The sequence below is a fragment of the Eptatretus burgeri genome, chromosome 5 (assembly GCF_056783735.1).
Source record: "Eptatretus burgeri isolate ZD-2024b chromosome 5, Ebu_testis_v1, whole genome shotgun sequence".
NCBI classification, from domain to species: Eukaryota; Metazoa; Chordata; class Myxini; order Myxiniformes; family Myxinidae; genus Eptatretus; species Eptatretus burgeri.
Genome location: NC_140965.1, coordinates 544,318 through 562,819, shown reverse-complemented (window position 1 = coordinate 562,819; position 18,502 = coordinate 544,318). Strand labels below are relative to the sequence as shown.

General features: G+C 40.6%; 1 protein-coding gene across 1 annotated transcript in view; it reads right to left on the bottom strand.

The window, feature by feature from the left end:
- TPH1 (tryptophan hydroxylase 1) overlaps positions 1-18,502 on the bottom strand; it is a 175,190-nt gene that overhangs the window by 119,478 nt on the left and 37,210 nt on the right. The window contains exon 2 of the mRNA XM_085880358.1: positions 13,999-14,145. Coding sequence (XP_085736484.1) covers positions 13,999-14,145 — 147 coding nt within the window. The remainder of the gene's footprint in view (positions 1-13,998; positions 14,146-18,502) is intronic.

Sequence of the window (18,502 nt, the reverse complement as noted above, 5' to 3'; positions counted from 1 at the left end):
ACACTGTGACAAAGGGAGGGGGGAATAGAGATGCAACATGAGCGGGAAACTACCACCCTTGCCCTCCCCTCCAAAGGCCTGCCTCACCGAGCGCCTATATAAGCCGAAACACCAGCAATCGGCATTCGGCACTGACTGATGCACCAGGGAACGAGATATGCCAGAAAACTGCCTGCCTTCCTGCCTGCCTTCCTGCCTGTTTGATTTGCACTCGGGTGAGATGCATTGTGCTGGGGCGAGACCACGAGGGTGAATGAAGGCAAGAGATCCGAGGGCACAGTGGCTCCATACAGACACACACATCTCCTCACATGCCACACTGACACTCTACACCCACACCACTCACACTCCCTTTGTCTCTTTCCTGCTCAATGGTCTCTTTCCTGCTCAATGGTCTCTTTCCACCATTGGTTCGACATAGCATATGTAATAAATAGACAGCATGTTATACCACAGTAATTTTCTGCACTAGATAACCGATGTCCTACCTACAGTTATGCTCGGCTGTACATAATAAGTTGGCATGGTGGGAAGTCGCGAGCACGGTTCCCCGTTTGGGACAATGACATCACCAATGAGGTAATGCGATAACTTGGTACGAGGACCCTGCTGGATTTGGTTGCCTCAACCGGCATCGGTAGCTGCTCTACAACCCATCAGGCCACGGAGTTATCTATGGCTTGTCGGCTTCAGTGTTGCAGGTCAAGTAACGGGTCCGAGCAACCCCCTCGTGAACCCCGCATACCACCCCAAACCCGTAACTTTAGTGGCAGGACTGTAAATTTGACCTGGGGCGCTATCAACGGCACCCCAAAACTAATAAAGGAGCACAGCAAGGGAGAAAATTCAAAAATAATTTTACGGATACTTCTGACTAAACCCAGGTGGGTTTAGAATGTATGAGCAAAGCTGCGTCAGAAGATGATAAATGGGGTTTCTGGGACTCCCATTCAAATGAATGTGGGGAAAGGGAAAAACTTTCTGACTCAAGCCTCAAAGGCCCAAAATAGAAGACTGATTTTCTCCCCACCGATCGCCTTCCCTCCCGTACAAGCAAATGTAAAATTGAGACTATGAAAGATTGAGACTTACTGATTAAAGCACTTCTTCCCGTTCATATTTTCATTCCACTCAAAGAGTGAACCAACCAATATTTGCCCATGTTCTACTTTAGGGAATAACATAATTTTCTGATAACATTCACTTCCATCGAGTATATTCACTTTAAACTTCCCTTTCTTTCATGCTTGAAGAGATAAACAGCTTTTAAACGTAAGTTTTCTCAAAATCATTCAAAGCAAGCTGTTTCATTTTCGTGTTAAAATGAGTCAGTCTGGAGTCAGCTCAGCTGCCTCGCCCGAACCAAGCCAAAAAAATTCTGAAGTCATTTCTTTTATATGGGACACACCCTGAAAAACCCATTGTTGTGAAATCTCCCATTACGTCATCAAGATGCTTATTTAAACCAACTTGTGTGTCAAGTGTATTATATTTGGAGAATGGATTGTGCAGATAATTTCTCCAACCTTGCGGATCAATCGTTTTCACAAGATGACAGGTGAGATCCTTAACCCAATTCATTATTTGTTATTTTATGCAGATTTAAATCACTATACAATCAATATATAATTATTGTCTTTTTCTAACAGGTTGTCCGCAATAAGAACATCGGTGAGAACAGATTTGGAACAGGAGGCTTTGAAATTTTGGATTTGGAATCACGATGAGTAGCAAAAAATGAATGACTTCCTTAATAGTCCAGTAGAAATTGATGTAAAAATTAATTAACCTAGACATTTGTGTTAACAGGCCAATTATTGCATTAAATCATCTATAGATGTCCACTCATCATGTACACAAAACCCAAGAAAAATCAAGAATGGGCAAATAGGTTTTAATTGATTTTTTAAAAAAGGACCCAATGCCTTGTTTCAGCAATATATATGACAATAGTTGTAGGAAGACAGTACCGTTGCTACTACAAACAAATACATGTTAAGGTTACTGGACCTGTTGGTACCTGCACAAATGGACAAACAAGAAGGTATGTATGAATGTTGAGATACAATGCTCTTGTAAAATACATATAAAGACCCAAGAAACATTATGCCCACACATAATGACGTAGTATCCTTGCAATTGAAAGAAAATGAGAGTAGTGCCAGCCTCGTGTATTTGACCTTAGGGCCTCAGCTCTGGATCACCAAACTGCCAATATAAATACGATGCAAAGGTGCAAACCCCCTTTGACATCCATATGTTCTTGAAAGTTACCATTAGCATCAATTGCAACTCTGATTTTGGCAATCATATTAAAAAACTAGATATCTTTTCATGCTCGAGTGTTGTTACTATAAATAGACTGTAGCTTTCTTGGTGCCAATTTATTTTAAAAAAACAATATATATCGGTGTCTATAACTTCAAATCTGGCTGTGATCAATATTGTTCATTGCTAGAATGAGGGAACACCTGAAAAGAATCACGTTGCTTACTTTACTTTCAAAGATTCCTGATTTCAGTGCGAGATTTTGAAGCATTCGGAACATCATCCTTTGACTTGTTCCGATTGCTCAGATGCTGTTTTCTTGAAAACATATTAAGATTACTATATATTTTAGAACCTTCAAATGGATTTTCTTAAAACTATCAACTATTTTGCCTGGAATTAAATACATTTAATTTATATTTATAATGCTACAATGTTATTACATTGCATATATGAAATAAAATATCTTAATTATAAGAATGTCTTCAAACAATGACATTTCTAAATATCTTAACATTTTATTGGAATTTATAACTAAGTTTTCTAATGATTTATCCTAAAATTGCTAACTTTGGAATTAATTTCTCCTTTCAGGTGTGGTTGACCCACTGGCATGGCTTGTGTTATATGTCACAGTGGTGAAGGAGAAGTGCAACTGGGAGAGAAGGGTGTCAACTCTCTGATCAAGGCATCTATTCAACGCAATGATTTACTTCACAACACCCTTACCTCGAATCAGAATAACTTTGTGCATGAAAAGTGCCGAAAGACATACATCTCATCTTTCAATATTCAGAAGGCACAGCAACTTGATAATGAAAAGATTGATCCATGTGTTTCAAGATCAGGAGATGATGTGTTTGAGTATAAGACTCACCGTCTCATATGTGCCAGTAAGATTGACTTGGGAGAAATACACAAGCATCCAAATAGAAATGCAGGTATCAGCAATGTTGAAATCGTCGGGAGGGGTAAGAAAAGTGTGTTACAAGAAACACTACTTGATATCTGTGAAAACAGATCTGATACCAAGGTGGCAGATGTTAAGGCCCGCATCATTGTTGCAGGTGACATTCGTGCCATGGAAGCAACATCACCGAAAGTGTATGTAATTCTTTATGGCAGAGCATGATAGAATATCTAAAGAAACAACTGAAAACCCAACCCGTGATATTCAAAACAACTTTTTTACTTCATGGTGTGATAGACTCCCTGATATTATGGAGGAAGATGAGAAACAGCACACAGTACAGGAGCTTTTGGACCAGTATACAGGTGAACTTCTGCCACATATCACCCTTTATAGTCTGAAGCATTTCAAACGACTACTTCTTCACTACCTTGATACAAAAATTACCATTGCAGAAGTTGATGGAAGGCCAAATGTTGTGACTTTGAGCGATCAGGCATGTTCTATACTACATGATTCATATAAGGAATCATTAGCTAATGGCAATGTTGATGAAGATCTCGTCTGCAAAGCGCCTTGGACGAACAGTGAAGGATGCAATGAAAGATATGCCGTTGGACATTGATGCTTATCCCAATCCAGGTGAAGTTGATATTGATTGCCTTGAAAAACAAATTCCACTTGTTCTTCATGAATTACTGAAGAACATGTTTGACAAGCCACGTACTTCATCCACCAACCTCCGACAACGGATACTGATTGCCTCTGTATGCCACATCCTGATGCAAGCATCTCACCACAGGGGCCACAGGCTATTGACCACAGGGTCAATAGCAGGGGTCATTTATGTCACCCCTGCTATTGTCTACTGGACTCTTCATTCATCAAACAACACGTTCCCGTGTTGCACTGAACCTCCTCTCCGGACTTAGTGTAAGCGTGTCTTATGATCAAGTCATCAATTTTGAGGAAGTTGCAGACGTTACTCAAACAAGTAATGCCACACTCCAAGCCACCCAAGGAGATGCCATAACAGAAGGATTTTGTCAGTGGGTGGCCGACAATTTTGACGACAATGAAGATACACTAAACGGCCAACAAACAACTCATGTAATGGGTATTGTAACTTGTTAGACACCTGTGAAAACCAGTAATGTGCAGGTACAAAGGGGAAAGGTGTCATCATTGGACATACTATCAGCAGGCAATTTTGGAAATCTAATTCGTCCATACAAGCAACCAGTGAAAAACCTCATGTCTGCTGTCAGATTTGAAGAAATTCCAAAGATCAGCGTGTCAACACAGAAGTTCCTCGAGCTGGATACATTGTGGCTGTTGGCAAGTATATACAACCACTCAGCACCAAATTGGCAAGGTTTTATGTCTGAGATATCAAAAGGCCATTGTATTTGTACATCTGTCAGCTATAACCCCATGATACCTTTGAATCCTCAGAGCAATGAAGCTGTTTACAGCACCATGAAGTTTGTTGACTCTCAGAGACGAAACCTTAGACAATGTTGTGCACAACTTACCTTTGACCAGCCCCTTTATGCCAAAGGGTACAAAATTAAGACAGACAACCCACAAGAGTTTTCTCATGTTCAGACTTGGAGGATTTCATCAGCTCATGCCATATCTTGGTGCTGGTTGCAAATGTATGGAGGACAGTGGTCTCGATGAACTTTTGGCAACTGTATATGCAAGGAAGAGCCTCCTAGATGTTTTTCAGGGTAAACACATGTCCCTTCTGCAGCTCTTTCTCAAGCTGGTTCATCACATTTCTGAAACAGATGCTGTCAGGAGACTGGTTTTTTGCTCCACTCTCCTTTTTATACTTTCTGCGAAAAGAAACAACACTTGAGGTGATATTTACCTTCAGCTGCCATCAAGTCTGAAACACCTGCAAACCTGTGACGCATGGTGGGGTCAAATTGGGCCAAACTAAGCATCCTGGATGATGTGTGATCAAATTCAACATTTGTCAGGACACCAGCTTTTCCAGGAATGTCAGTCTGGCAGAAAGCGCATTTTGACCAATCCATAGCGCTGTGCGCGGATCTTAGTGACTTTGGGACATGGTATTTCTCTGAGGAACCTGATGTTGTGGGTATCTCTTCTGCGTAAGTCACAGATTGTGGCTGAATCCTTGACTTCAGTCTGTCTATTTTTTGTGCGTGAGTAAAGTCACTATAGCAGAATTTGTGCCATTGAATCTTTTCGACGTGCTCCGGTACAGAATATTTTCTGATTCTTGAGAATGAGTCAACATATTTAGCGTCATTATATTTCTCTCTTTCTTTGCAACATTCAGCTACAGTTTTCACACCAACGATTGTAGTCTTTCGAAGTGGCGTTGACTTGCTAGTTTTTGAACTGTCCTGGCAAATAAAGCATTTATTCCAGTCTACATGCTCTTCTTCTTCTCGATCCCTTGAACCCCCTGTGAGAAATCTTGCGGCTTTCATTTTTCAGTTAGTCCTGGGTAACAGAAAAACACACAGTTATGTAGTTTAGGTTCATTTTATAGCAAAGTTGTAAAATTCATTGATTGTGGTTTGTATAATCAGACATTCTAATTCGAGCCTGAACATTTCTTTAAAAATAATATAGTGAAAAACAAGTCATATTATTTTTAGAAAATGGATGGAGCAATGTTTTTTTCTATACTCCCATCAGCTCAGGCATGCTCAAAAACATGGAAATCGACCCTAATTTTGTAATTTCATGTCAATTTGTGGCTGAAATATGACGAAAAGTGTATTTAATGGTGACCATTTTGTAAACTGTCATGGCGGCCATACTAGCCATATCCAGAGTTGGCAACAAGTTGATTCACGTTTCTGTGTGTCTGGACAGTCAATTTACACCTGTTGCACTATTCTAACACGGAATCAGCAGGGTCGTACACTATTCTGCATTGGGCCTCCTGACTACCCCAAGATGTTTGATGGGAAGTCGTAGACAAAAAGTCTCCGAGCATGCCTCTTGACTGATTCAGCTCTCCATGTCGTATTGATGGAATCTGACAACCCAATAAAAGAAATTTGGGATGAAGATGATGAAAATATCCAGGCAACAAGTGAGGCAGCTCTTTCAACAGAAACAACAGAGCATCTCAGGAAACTTCAACACACACTCTTTGAAGTAGGTGATTACCTCAACTACACAGACCAAGCACTCAAAGAGCTTCATGTGAAGTTGGCTGAATTAAAACAACGAAAGAGATTGTCGAGGACAAGTAAGTTGTGGTTGATGTTCATGGAGTTTGTATCAACTGTGAGAATGTTCATGAGAGAAGAACGACTGGGTAACTGTAATTTTTCATCTAAAGGCCACAGAAGACATGCTTCCACTATTTGCAGCTTCTGGTCACAACAACTATGCCAAGTTTGGTAGATTGTATCTACAAGATTGCCTAAATTTGTGTTCATGCCTGAAGGGACCCATGGAAGAGGGTATGTTCACAATTCGAAGAAACCCCAAAATGTTATGGAGTGGAATTTGGAGTGACATGATAATCGAACAGTGTCGAATGAGAGCTGGGAAAACGCAAGGAGGTCTGATCAACATCACCCACAAGGACACAGCCAGGACCAAATGGCTGCTCTTTGCCCATATTGTTGCACAGTACACCGATGCACTACGAATGCTCACCAACACATCTGCAGAGCCTACTGATCACCACAGAGAGATGAATCCTGGAAGGATAAGACAAGACTTTCAGGATTTACAGACCTTCATCACCTTTCTGAGGAGTCACAATCCTTTCCAAGCAACCCAAGAAGATCAGTTGAAAAATATTGCCACCGATGTTGTTGCAAGTGACAAAGTCAATGTGGATGAAGCAGTCAGTCTTGGGAGCAAAGTTCAACATAAAATGACAGGAATGAAGTTCAGTGATGTTGTCCTGAAAAAATCTGATCAAGCCACCACCTTTGCGATCATGAAGAAGTCTGTACCTGTATCTGATGGAGTAGACCTGAGAATGTCATCGGCGGAACTTTATCAAAGACTTTTGGCAATGGCTCTTGTCAGTGGTCCTCCATTGTTAAGCGTATTTTCATTTGAATTAGCAGCAGTGTCACCAGCTCTCTTCAATGATGATGGATCAATGAGGAAATGTCAAAAGTCTCCACTGGCAAAGTTTCTGTTAGACACGTATCACAAAGAAGATGCCCATGGACACACAACTGAAGCAGGAACAGTTATCGATGGATGTGCACTTCTACAACAGCTACCATGGCCAAAGATCGGTTCCATCCTTGATGTATGTAGAGCCTATATTGACAGTGTGCTAAACAAGTCGGTGCCACACTATCCACTGTGTGTTGTCTTTGATAGCTATCAAACTTCCACTACCAAGGAGCCAGAACAAAAGAGATGAAAACTGCAGAAAGTTTCTGCACCAAACTTCGCTGTGAAGAACATGATGCCAGTTCCACTAGACAAGTCTTCATTTTTGGCAAATAAGCACAACAAACAAGCGTTAATTGATCTCCTGGCGAATCACCTGGAAGCTGATGAAATAATCGTAGAGCATGCAGGGGAAGAGGATGATGCTGATGTCATTGTTGCCAAACAAGCTATCCAAATGGCAGAGAACACAGAGCAAGTAGTCGTCATGGCAGACGACACAGATGTATTGGTGCTACCACTTCAAGACAGCAAGCCAAACACCAACATTTTCATGAAGACAAAGAAACACCTGATATCCATCAATGACTGTAAACAAGCTCTGGGTGCTGAAATGTGCAGGTTACTACCATTTGTGCATGCCATGTCTGGGTGTGACACAACGTCTGCAATGTTTGGGATGGGAAAAGTGAAGCACTTCAAGCTGCTACAGGCATCGGATAAACTTAAAACGTCTCCATCGACATTTGTTGACCTGTCAGCTTCCAAAGATACAATTGCAGCAGCAGGAGAACAGTTTGTAAGTTCTCTCTACAGCCATGTCAACGAGAAACGCCATCTTGATGAACTCAGGTATTTGTTTGCCATCTCCACAAAGTTTGTACCTGTTGAGAGGATGCCACCTACAAGTAGAGCATGCTATTTCCATTCTCTTCGAGTACACCACCAAGTATCCACATGGCTTCAGTTCAAGACTGTATTGGACAAACATGAGTATGGCTTTCAAACTGTGAACAGTATTATTACACCTGTAATCATAGACAAGTGTGCTGCCACAGAAAACCTCTTGAAGGAAATCAACTGTTCCTGTTCAACAAGTTCAAGACTGTGTACCAACTGTAGCTGCTCTAAGAAGAGAATTCCATGCAGTATTCACTGCAAGTGCAAAGGGTTCTGTTCAAACCCTTCCCCTGTTCTGAATGCCGATATGGATGATGACTAGCAAGGAATGTGAATACGGTGGTGTACAAAAGTTTATTGTTTCCCTGTGTCGTTAGTTGAAGTTACACAAGATACTGATTTGCACAAGATACTGGTTGCCATTTGTCTTCTATGAATAACATGAACACCTGTATTGTAAGTTTCATGAATTAATGTATGAGGAGAGACACTTCGATTCACTATTATAATATAAGTAAGTCATGCCATAATATATCTCAGGGTATTTTGCCATAAGATATGAAGTATATTTTAGAAGATGTTCATGGGACAATAAGTATTTAGAATATTGTTTTAGTATACATAATGAAAATATTGCAATAGTATGGTTACAATTGCTGTAGAGTATGAATATCTAATGATAAAGTATAGACCAATCATATTTAAGTATTTAGACACTCTAACAGTGACTGTATTATTTCAAAACATGATATAGAAGGAAATGTGAAATTGATTATTCAAATGGTGGCCATCTTGGATTCATAATTAAATCAATAAATTAAATCATAATCTATTAAAGATAATATATTATATTTCAAAGCTAATATATTATTAAGCCTGGTGTTGGCTTAGTGGTTAGGGTGGTGGCTTGGGATCCCAGGGTCCTGAGTTCAAGCCCCGTTGGCTGCTGAATTAACACCAGGGGGTTGACTCAGCCTGTCATCCTTCCGAGGTCGGCGAAATGAGGACCAGTGTACTGGTCCCGGTGTATGCCCCGGTTAGAATAGGTGTACCATATCCCTGTGTGTCGTAAGAGGCGACCAGGGTTGGCGTCAGGAAGGGCATCCGGCCATAAAACATTGCCTCAAGAAAAGCCCAACCCCTGCACAGCAGGGAAAAATGGCTGTAAAAACGGTCATTCAATATATATAAAGCTAATATATTATTGAAATAAATTGATATTATTCACATTGTTCAATTTGGAAACATCTTATTTGATCATACCACATAGGACAAATCTGTATTGCGGCCATCTTGGATTTATTTAAACAAGTAAATTTATTTACCAAAGTTGATTTATTTTATACTCTTTTAGGATTTAAATATCAAATTTCAATAAGACATTATAGTTGGAAGCCATTATTTGCAGAAATAATTTGATTACCAAAGTACACATGTGTGAATATGGGTTTTGCACGAAAAGACACCCGATCAATGTAATTGGTCCAAAAACAATAATTTGCCCAATCTTGATTTTTCTTGGGTTTTATGTAGTGACTAAATACACTCTTCTGTACTGTTTAAAACAATAATTGGCCTGTTAACAGAAATGTCTAGGTCCAATGTAATTTCTACTGGACTATAAAGACATTCAATCGTTCAGAAGAGAAATGAACGACATTTTTGTTGGCTGGAAAGAAGTTCTCTCACGTCCTCTGATCTTGAATGAGTCGAGTCAAAGGTGAGAAATTATCCATCCGTGTGTCTTTATGTCTTTAGCTCTGCCTTTGTGTGTGTATATATGTTTGTGTATATGTCTATGTGTGTGTGTGTGTGTGTGTGTGTGTGTGTGTGTGTGTGTGTGTGTGTGTGTATGTGAGTGTGTGTGTGTCTTTGACTCATTATTATTGTTATTATTAATTTTTTTCAGTTTAAACACCTGTCTGAATGAACCAAACACAGAACTTAATCTTCTGGAGGAATCTGACACAACACTATCTTCTGGAGGTAAATGTTATATTTATTATTTCATTAATATCAAAATATAATCATCTTTATATACCCTAATTGTTCTTCACTCTTTGTTTTGAACAGTATATGTTGATCGAGTTTCAAAACCCCAAAAAACTATCAGACTGCTGCGAAAGAAGATTTTGTTCAATGTAATTACTTTTGTTTAATTATAAATGCTTTCCTTATAATTATCTGATTATGAATTACAAGAAAAGAATAAAGAAGATGTAAAGGGGAGGGGGGGGGTTGGGGGAGGGGTTAGGGTTGGGGGTAGGTGTGCTCCCCAACGACCCACCAACCCCCTCATCCCTATCCCCTCCCCTCCCCATGTGTGTGTGGGGAAGGGTGGGGAGTGGGATCAGGGGGTGGTGGGTCAAAGGTGGGGGTGAACAGGGGGGTGGGGTTGGTAGGCTTGTGGGGGTGGGGTTGTGTGGGTGGAGCTTGTGTGGGTGGGGCTTGCATGGGTGGGTGGAGCTTGTGTGTGTGGGGCTTGTGTGGGTGGAACTTGTGTGGGTGGGGCTTGTATGGGTGGTGGAGCTTGTGTGGTTGGAGCTTGTGTGGGTGGAACTTGTATGGGCGGAGCTTGTGTGGGTGGGGCTTGTGTGGGTGGGTGGAGCTTGTGTGGATGGGTGGGGCTTGTGTGGGTGGGGCTTATGTGGGTGGGTGGGGCTTGTGTGGTTGGAGCTTGTGTGGGTGGGGCTTGTGTGGGTGGGTGGAGCTTGTGTGGGTGGAGCTTGTGTGGATGGGGCTTGTGTGGGTGGAGCAATTTTTTTAAATTAAATATGTTGTGTGTGGGAACTAATAAACTAATCACTAATTATGTGGATATGATGGATGTGTATGTGGCTTTTGTGAGTGGGGCTTGTGTGGATGTGGCTTGTGTGGGCGAAGTCAAAAAGAGGCGGAGTTTAAAAAGGGGCGGAGTCAAAAAAAATTCTTTTTTTTTCAATTTTTCTTTGTCTTTTGTAATTCCTGCAAATAAAATGAACCTAAAATCTCTTCCCCCTTTAAATCACATAATTTGTAAGTCCAAGGAACTGAACCGACAACATCAACAATTAAAAAAAAAGTTCATTTGTCCATCACTTTGTATAACCTTTTTCAAAATGAGATTTCCACCTGTATATTCTTACTATATCACCAACTTTGAACTAAGGCTCTGACATTCATCTCTTTTTCATATTTTAATTTTGTAAATGTTTCTGATGGCTTCATTTTCCTTGAGGTATGAATCATGCCGTTGTACTTATCTACAATGTCCTGAATTAAAGACAACCATTGTTGAGAACCGAGTTGAGTGAATTTGTTATATCGTCTCTCTTTTAAAATGCGATTAAAACGCTCAATAACAACCACTTTTCCATTATTAAAGGTGCTGTATAATGTAATGTTGTTATTTTAAAGAAAATTCATAAATGTTTTGTTATAGAACTATGTACCCTCATCAGTCCACAATTTTTTTGCTTTTCTCTTGCTTTTATTGAATAACTGTTGAAAGGCTAACATAAGAAGAGTATTTCCTGTTTTGTTTTTCAAAGAGACAACCCACGCATATCTACTCCTCAAATCAGTAACGGTTAAAGCATACTTGTACCCCTTATCATAATTGAGTTTAATTAAATCAGCGGAGCAGATATAATCAACTTCCTTGGAATAAACCTTCCTTCTATGAAACTTTGTGATTATTGGTTTATGTAATTCATCAGCAAATTGCTCTTCAATCTTAATGACATTGTTCGAGCCTACAAGTTTTTTGAATTTGCAAGCCCAAGTTTCAATTTAGCACTGATAATCATCTTCACGATAAACATTTCAACTTTTTCTCTCAAGGTTGGATTTTGTATCAGAGACAAATTATACATTTCTCTATCGGCTTCATGTTTTTCTTCCAACGTTGTGCTCTTTCCATAGTCAATATCGTGCCTCATGCACACTTCATCAACTCTATTGATAGGTTGCTCCATGGTTTAGGATTGTCAGCCTCATCTAATCTTTTATCAAAGTTTGTTCCTGGACCACAGAAAGAATACCCTGGTAGATGTAATTCCCCTGGTATTCCAGTTGTAAATTTACTTCCTGATAAAAACTTTTGTATATCTTCCCCTTGTTTGTGTTTGATGAATTCACTCTTTTTTGAGCCACACACCAAACATGTACCTTTTTGTATAACCCTATTATTTTAACTTTTAACATACGAGATATTTTTACTCTTGGTTGTCTTTTTACATTTTAGGCAATAACTCATTTATTTATTTAAAAAATTCCTTCAGAGTGCAAAAACCTTTTTAGTTTCCAACATGCTCATTTGAATCTTAATTTTTAAAACATAAAGAATCCTTAGAAATGTCTTCACTCTCTCCTCCATTTATTAAAGAAAAAAAAAATGTAAAACTTAAATCAAAATCAATTACACCAACTTCATCAATAATATAATCTTTTCCTTCTTTCTCTTCTTTATCTCAACTTTCTCGTTTAAATCTCCCTGAAACCGATGTTAATAGTCTTGACGCATATATTTCTAATAGACTTGCCAATACTTTGTTTTCCTCCTCGGTGCATTGATTTATTTATTTTCTTTAATACCTTTGATCTTTTTCTAATCTCACTGGTTTTCATATTTTTATATTTATATATTCTCTCTCTTTCCTCCCTCTCCTCCTTCTCTCTCTTCTCTATATTCTCCCTCTCCTCCTCTCTCTTCTTCCTCACCTCCTTCTCTCTCTTCTCCCTCTCCTCCTTCTCTCTCTTCTCCCTCTCCTCAGTTTCTTCAACTCTTTCCTCATCCCTTATTATCCTTAAACCACTTTCACCCCATAGAATGTCATACATATATTCATCTAGATTCTGCAATACTATTGAATCCACAATTATTTTTCTCATAATAGGAAACCAATACGATTTGCTGATGATTTCTAAAAGAGTTTTATATTTCAACTTTAGAAGTTCATTTTTATTTAATATTTTAATCAAATCTCTATTTGTGGGTTTTTTAACATCAGTATAAAGCCAGTTTTTAATTGAAAATTGCCTGTGTCTATGTTCCAATTCATAAGGAATGTAAAATCGAACACCCTTTTCTTGTAGGTATCCTTGAATGCAAAAATCAATGCAAAAAAACTTTCTGCTCGATTCACCCTATCATTTGCTCGAGGTCGTCTTCCATCTCCTTTAACGTCAGCTAACATCACCTTCGTCAGCCATCATTACTGCTTATATATGGTGTGAGTAAAAATAACTTCCACTTCGCTGTGAAGCTCAGTGTTGGATCATTTGGTTTGAATCTCTGCTTAAAATGAGTGACATGAAGCATTTTAAATATTTCGAATTTTTCTCACTCAGATTTAAACATCACCATAAAGTATGTTTTAAATAGTTTAAACTTTCTTTATGAAAGAAGAAATTGATTTGTAATATTGGCTCCCATGCATGGCGCTACATGATACACATTTACATAAAAAATAATTGGGGTCTTTCCCCACCTTTAACCACCTCCACCAGAGATGCTACCCTGACAGAAACCATATGTGGGGTACTCTTCACAAACGTATAAAATTTGGTTGGATTTTGTTCAGTAGTTTTTTAGTTTTTCAAGCATAAATAAACAAAGAAAGAAAAAAATTCACTTTTATAGCAGACCATTTTAGACCCTTTCAGTATAAACGACTGAGAGCATTGTAAGGTATATATTATGATCTGACCCCTTAAGTCAGCTTGTCACATGATGTGGAAAGACATGATCTTATCAACTTCTTCGCAAAAATACCATATTATAACCACTTCAGAAACCACACCTGAAACACCTTGAGTGCTTTGAGCAGACCACCGATTTCATTCTTGAGTGAGAACACGAGCACAGCTCTTCCACACTTGTCCGGTCCTGCAGTCTTTGTGTCTCGGTTGTCTTGCACCTCGATCTCCTCACTCGAGCGAAAGCCAAACTGTGGCCGATGGGAATGTGGATGAGTTAGTGAGTAGTGAGTGCGAACCATTGGATTTTTCAATGATGCTTATTCCGCAGGGGATGAACTGAACGTATAGGCGGTATAACCAATGCACACAAATGTGGTGATGCTGAACTATTGTGATAGAACAAGGAGTTGCACACAAACCTCCATTGTTTATATGAAAGGGTTACTGACGTCATTTCGGGTGCAATTGATATTCCCGTCGCTCATTCATATGTGAACGGATTGACAGGATAGAGGTATAATGGAATATTCTAGTCTTGGTGAAGACTTAAAATGTTAGTGTGCGTTAGGAGACAACCTAATGGAATTTATCCATTGAAAGCAACAAAGAGTATTTCCTTAATACAGTTTGGTTAAAATTCCGAAAAAAATGGTGCATCCAAAACATCTGCCTCTACTTCATTTTCTCGGTACCCCTTTTCTCATGAACAAGAGTTCATTGCTATTTTTCTTCCCAGGCGAACAGAACAGGCACTGTGTCCTTGGGAGATGGTGAATAAATGATCAATATTATAAAAGGAGCCATGCATGTGTCCATGCATGCATGCGTCCATGCGTCTAAGCGTCCATGCGTCTAAGCGTACATGCGCATTCCTGCCCCTTTATATTGTTACGGATTTCAGAATCCAATCCGATGAATGCATACCAACATCCAGGTCCTCAGATAGTTATTTCCCTAAATGCATGTCCAGGATAGACCCATCCCCGTGTCTGGTGGGATTCTAAATGTGATGCGTTGAGAAGGGTAAAGAACAGATCCTCTCACTCATGGAAAGCTTTTTCTCTTGACGACAGACATATTCACGACGCCGAAGCCCACTTTCCCCCGTTTTTTTTCACGGACGCCGAGACCCGCCTTTTTCCAGCGATGTTCGACACCCCGTTCCGCAGCTCTATGGACGGTGGCTGCCTCCTGTTCATGTCGGGCTCAACAGTGAGGTAATATTTGTTGTTGACGTTTTATGAGCGCCTCACGTTTGTGCTCGGTAAATCTGACAAATGGCTATTTTTTGCTTGCCCAGCACCACAGACATGGCCTCGTAAGCCAGGAATAACCGCAGGATGTGTGGGTTGTCACGGTAACGGTGCGCAAATGGGACGGGGTGAATTTGGGGAGAGTCTGTGCTGACGAGACAAGTCACCTATAAAAAGAGAGGGAGGTCCGTTCCAGGGAGACGAGTGGCGAGCGGTGCATGCGCGGGTCACTCGACAATGAATAAGGCATGGGTCAGTCGACTACGACTGAGGCACAGGTCAGTCGACAACGGGTGAAGCATGGGTCAGTCGACAATGAGTGAGGCACGGGTCAGTCGACGAGTGAGGCACGGGTCAGTCGACAACGAGTGAGGCGCGGGTCAGTCAACAACGAATGTGGCGCAGGTCAGTCGACAACGACTGAGGCACAGGTCAGTTGACAATGAGTGAGGCACGGGTCAGTCGACAACGAGTGAGGCGCAGGTCAGTCGACGCCGAGTGAAGCATGGGTCAGTCGATGCCGATGAAGTATGGGTCAGTCGACGCGGAGTCAGTTTGTCAGTCAGACGGCTGCTTCGTGATTTCCAGACGGCTGCTTCATCATTTACAGTCAGACGGTTGCTTCATCGTGCCAGTCGGATGGTTGCTTCATCATGCCAGTCGGAAGGTTGCTTCATCGTGCCAGTCGGACAGTTGCTTCATTGTGCCAGTCGGATGGTTGCCTCATCGTGCAAGTCAGCCGGTCGCCCTTGGCGTACCTGCTTCTTGGGGGTGAAGTCGACTGGCGTTCAAGCCTGTTTGTGAGTGGGAGCATGGCAAGGCTGGATGCTGGCAATGGACAAGGCACGCTCACACATTTCAGGACGATTTTGTTTGACAGACGACTTCTCTTTGGTGAGCGAGATGATTCTTCTTCCCCCCACCCCCGAATGATCTGCTGGGTACCCTTGTCAGTGTTTAGTTAAGTAAGTCAATCCCCGATAAGCATCTGCTCTTTGTCTTTTCCTATCATTGTGATTGATTTTGCTTGATTAATTATTTATTTGCTTACGATCATTTTGATTGATTTGGAATTTATTTATTTTTACCACGGAAAGAAAAAGTTATTTTTTATTAATTTATTTTCTTATTGATAAATTGCTTGTTGATGTTCCAACCTGTTCGTGCTTGTCCTTTCCTTCCATTGAGCCAGCATTGTCTGAACCTAGATAGACTGGGAGGTAATTACCACACGACTTGACGAATAATAGTTGGCACGCACCAGCGGTTAAACACTCAGCCGTCTGAATTAAGATCTAATAAAGATAAGATTTGTGCTCTGCTGAGGGCATGCTTCCCGTTCAGGTAACCACGTCACCTCAAGTTAAACGGCATAATTAGACAGTGGACACTGGAACTCGTGGTTAACTGAGTGGCATTTGTGGTTCTAAAGCAACCCACTGTACCACAACGTTAATTGTGAGCGGTGGCCCCAGGTCCAGCTCTTCCGTGGACAAATGGGGATTAAACCCCCTGAGTAATACACAGGTGTCTCGGGACCCATGGCCGAAACAATATATTTAGATCCCTTGACACCCTGAAGACCCCTTGTACCCTAAATATCCCTTCGACCCCAAAGACCCTTGAACCACTTCGACCCTTCATAACCCAAATATTCTTTAAGGTGCCAAAGACCCCAAATACCCATAAGACCCTTTTTAACCCAAAGACCTTTTATACCCTTTTGACCCCAAAGACCCTTTTGACCCGAAAGAACCCTTAAGGCGCCAAAGACCCTTTGGACTCCTAAGACCGTTTATAACCCAAAGACCTTTGAAGACCCTGTATATCCTGCAGACCACATTATAACCATGGGACCCCTAATAAGTCCTTCTGAGAGCCTTCTGCAGTACCATTTGAGGGTCACCAGCCATAATCAAAAGGACCCCTGGACATAGAAAAAGTGTCACGTGGTGCAGAAAAAGTGTCACATGGTATAGAAAAGGCCCCACGTGGTACAGAAAAAGCCCCACGTGGTACAGAAAAAGTGTCACGTGGTATAGAAAAAGTCCCACGTGGTATAGAAAAAGCCCCACGTGGTATAGAAAGTGTCACGTGGTGTAGAAAAAGCCCCACGTGGTGTAGAAAAAGCCCCACGTGGTGTAGAAAAAGCCTCACCTGGTGTATAAAAAGACCCACGTGATATAGAAAAATCCCCACGTGGTATAGAAAAAGCCCAACGTGGAATAGAAAAAGTGTCACGTGGTATAGAAAAAGCCCCACGTGGTATAGAAAAAGCCCCACGTGGTATAGAAAAAGCCCCTTGTGGTATAGAAAAAGCCCAACGTGGTGGAGAAAAAGCCCCACGTGGCATAGAAAAAGTATCACGTGGTATAGAAAAAGCCCCATGTGGTATATAAAAAAGCCCATGTGGTATAGAAAAAGCCCCATGTGGTATAGAAAAAGCCCCACGTGGTAGAGAAAAGTGTCAGTGTGGGGGAAAATTTTTATATTAATGTATTCTAAATTGTAACAAATGTGGTTTTAGAAATGGAAGTTTTATGCTATAAGTTGAATTGGCTGTCCTTTCTGGCCAAGAGACTTTTGCCCTAAATGTTGATAAATGTCTTGGTCTGGAGCGGTGTGACCTGAGCTGATAACAGAGAACCTTTGCCTCGAAATATACGAAGTGGCTTCTCGTCTAAAGGACACGTCTGCAGTCTGGGTTTATAGCCCCCCACCACTCTCTTATGAAAGTATAAAATGCTTTGAAATGTAAAATTGTTTCAGTGCAAGTACCTAAGGAAGTATTAGAATCTCAGTGGCTTGTGCTCCTTGGAACTGACCAAGTACCAAGTTAGAATAAAACTCTGATGTAATGTGGAAGTGAATTGAATCAGGTTGGTCGAACTGTTAACTAAAGTAAGAATAAATGAAATAGAACGAAATAATATTGCAATCAATGGAGATTCTTAAGTTCATTGTACGAGGGTGTGAAGTGTATGGTGTATAATTAGAATAATAAATTGTTTCACAAGGAAGGACTTGTGTGGACATCGGTTATCAGTGTCGATAGGGTTTTATGCAGGATTTTATAACCAAATCGGACAAACGTTAAACTCTGTCTGAAGTCAAATAGGATTTCACAATCGGCCAGGTAGAATCCTTCAACGGTCACAAAAAGGTGGGTTAAAAAAAAAAATCCACATCAACGTTGTATAGAAAAAGTGTCACGTGGTATAGAAAAAGTGTCACGTGGCATAGAAAAAGCCCCACGTGATATAGAAAAAGTGTCACGTGGTATAGAAAAAGCCCCACATGGTATAGAAAAAGCCCCAGGTGGTATAGAAAAAGCCCCACATGGTAGAAAAAA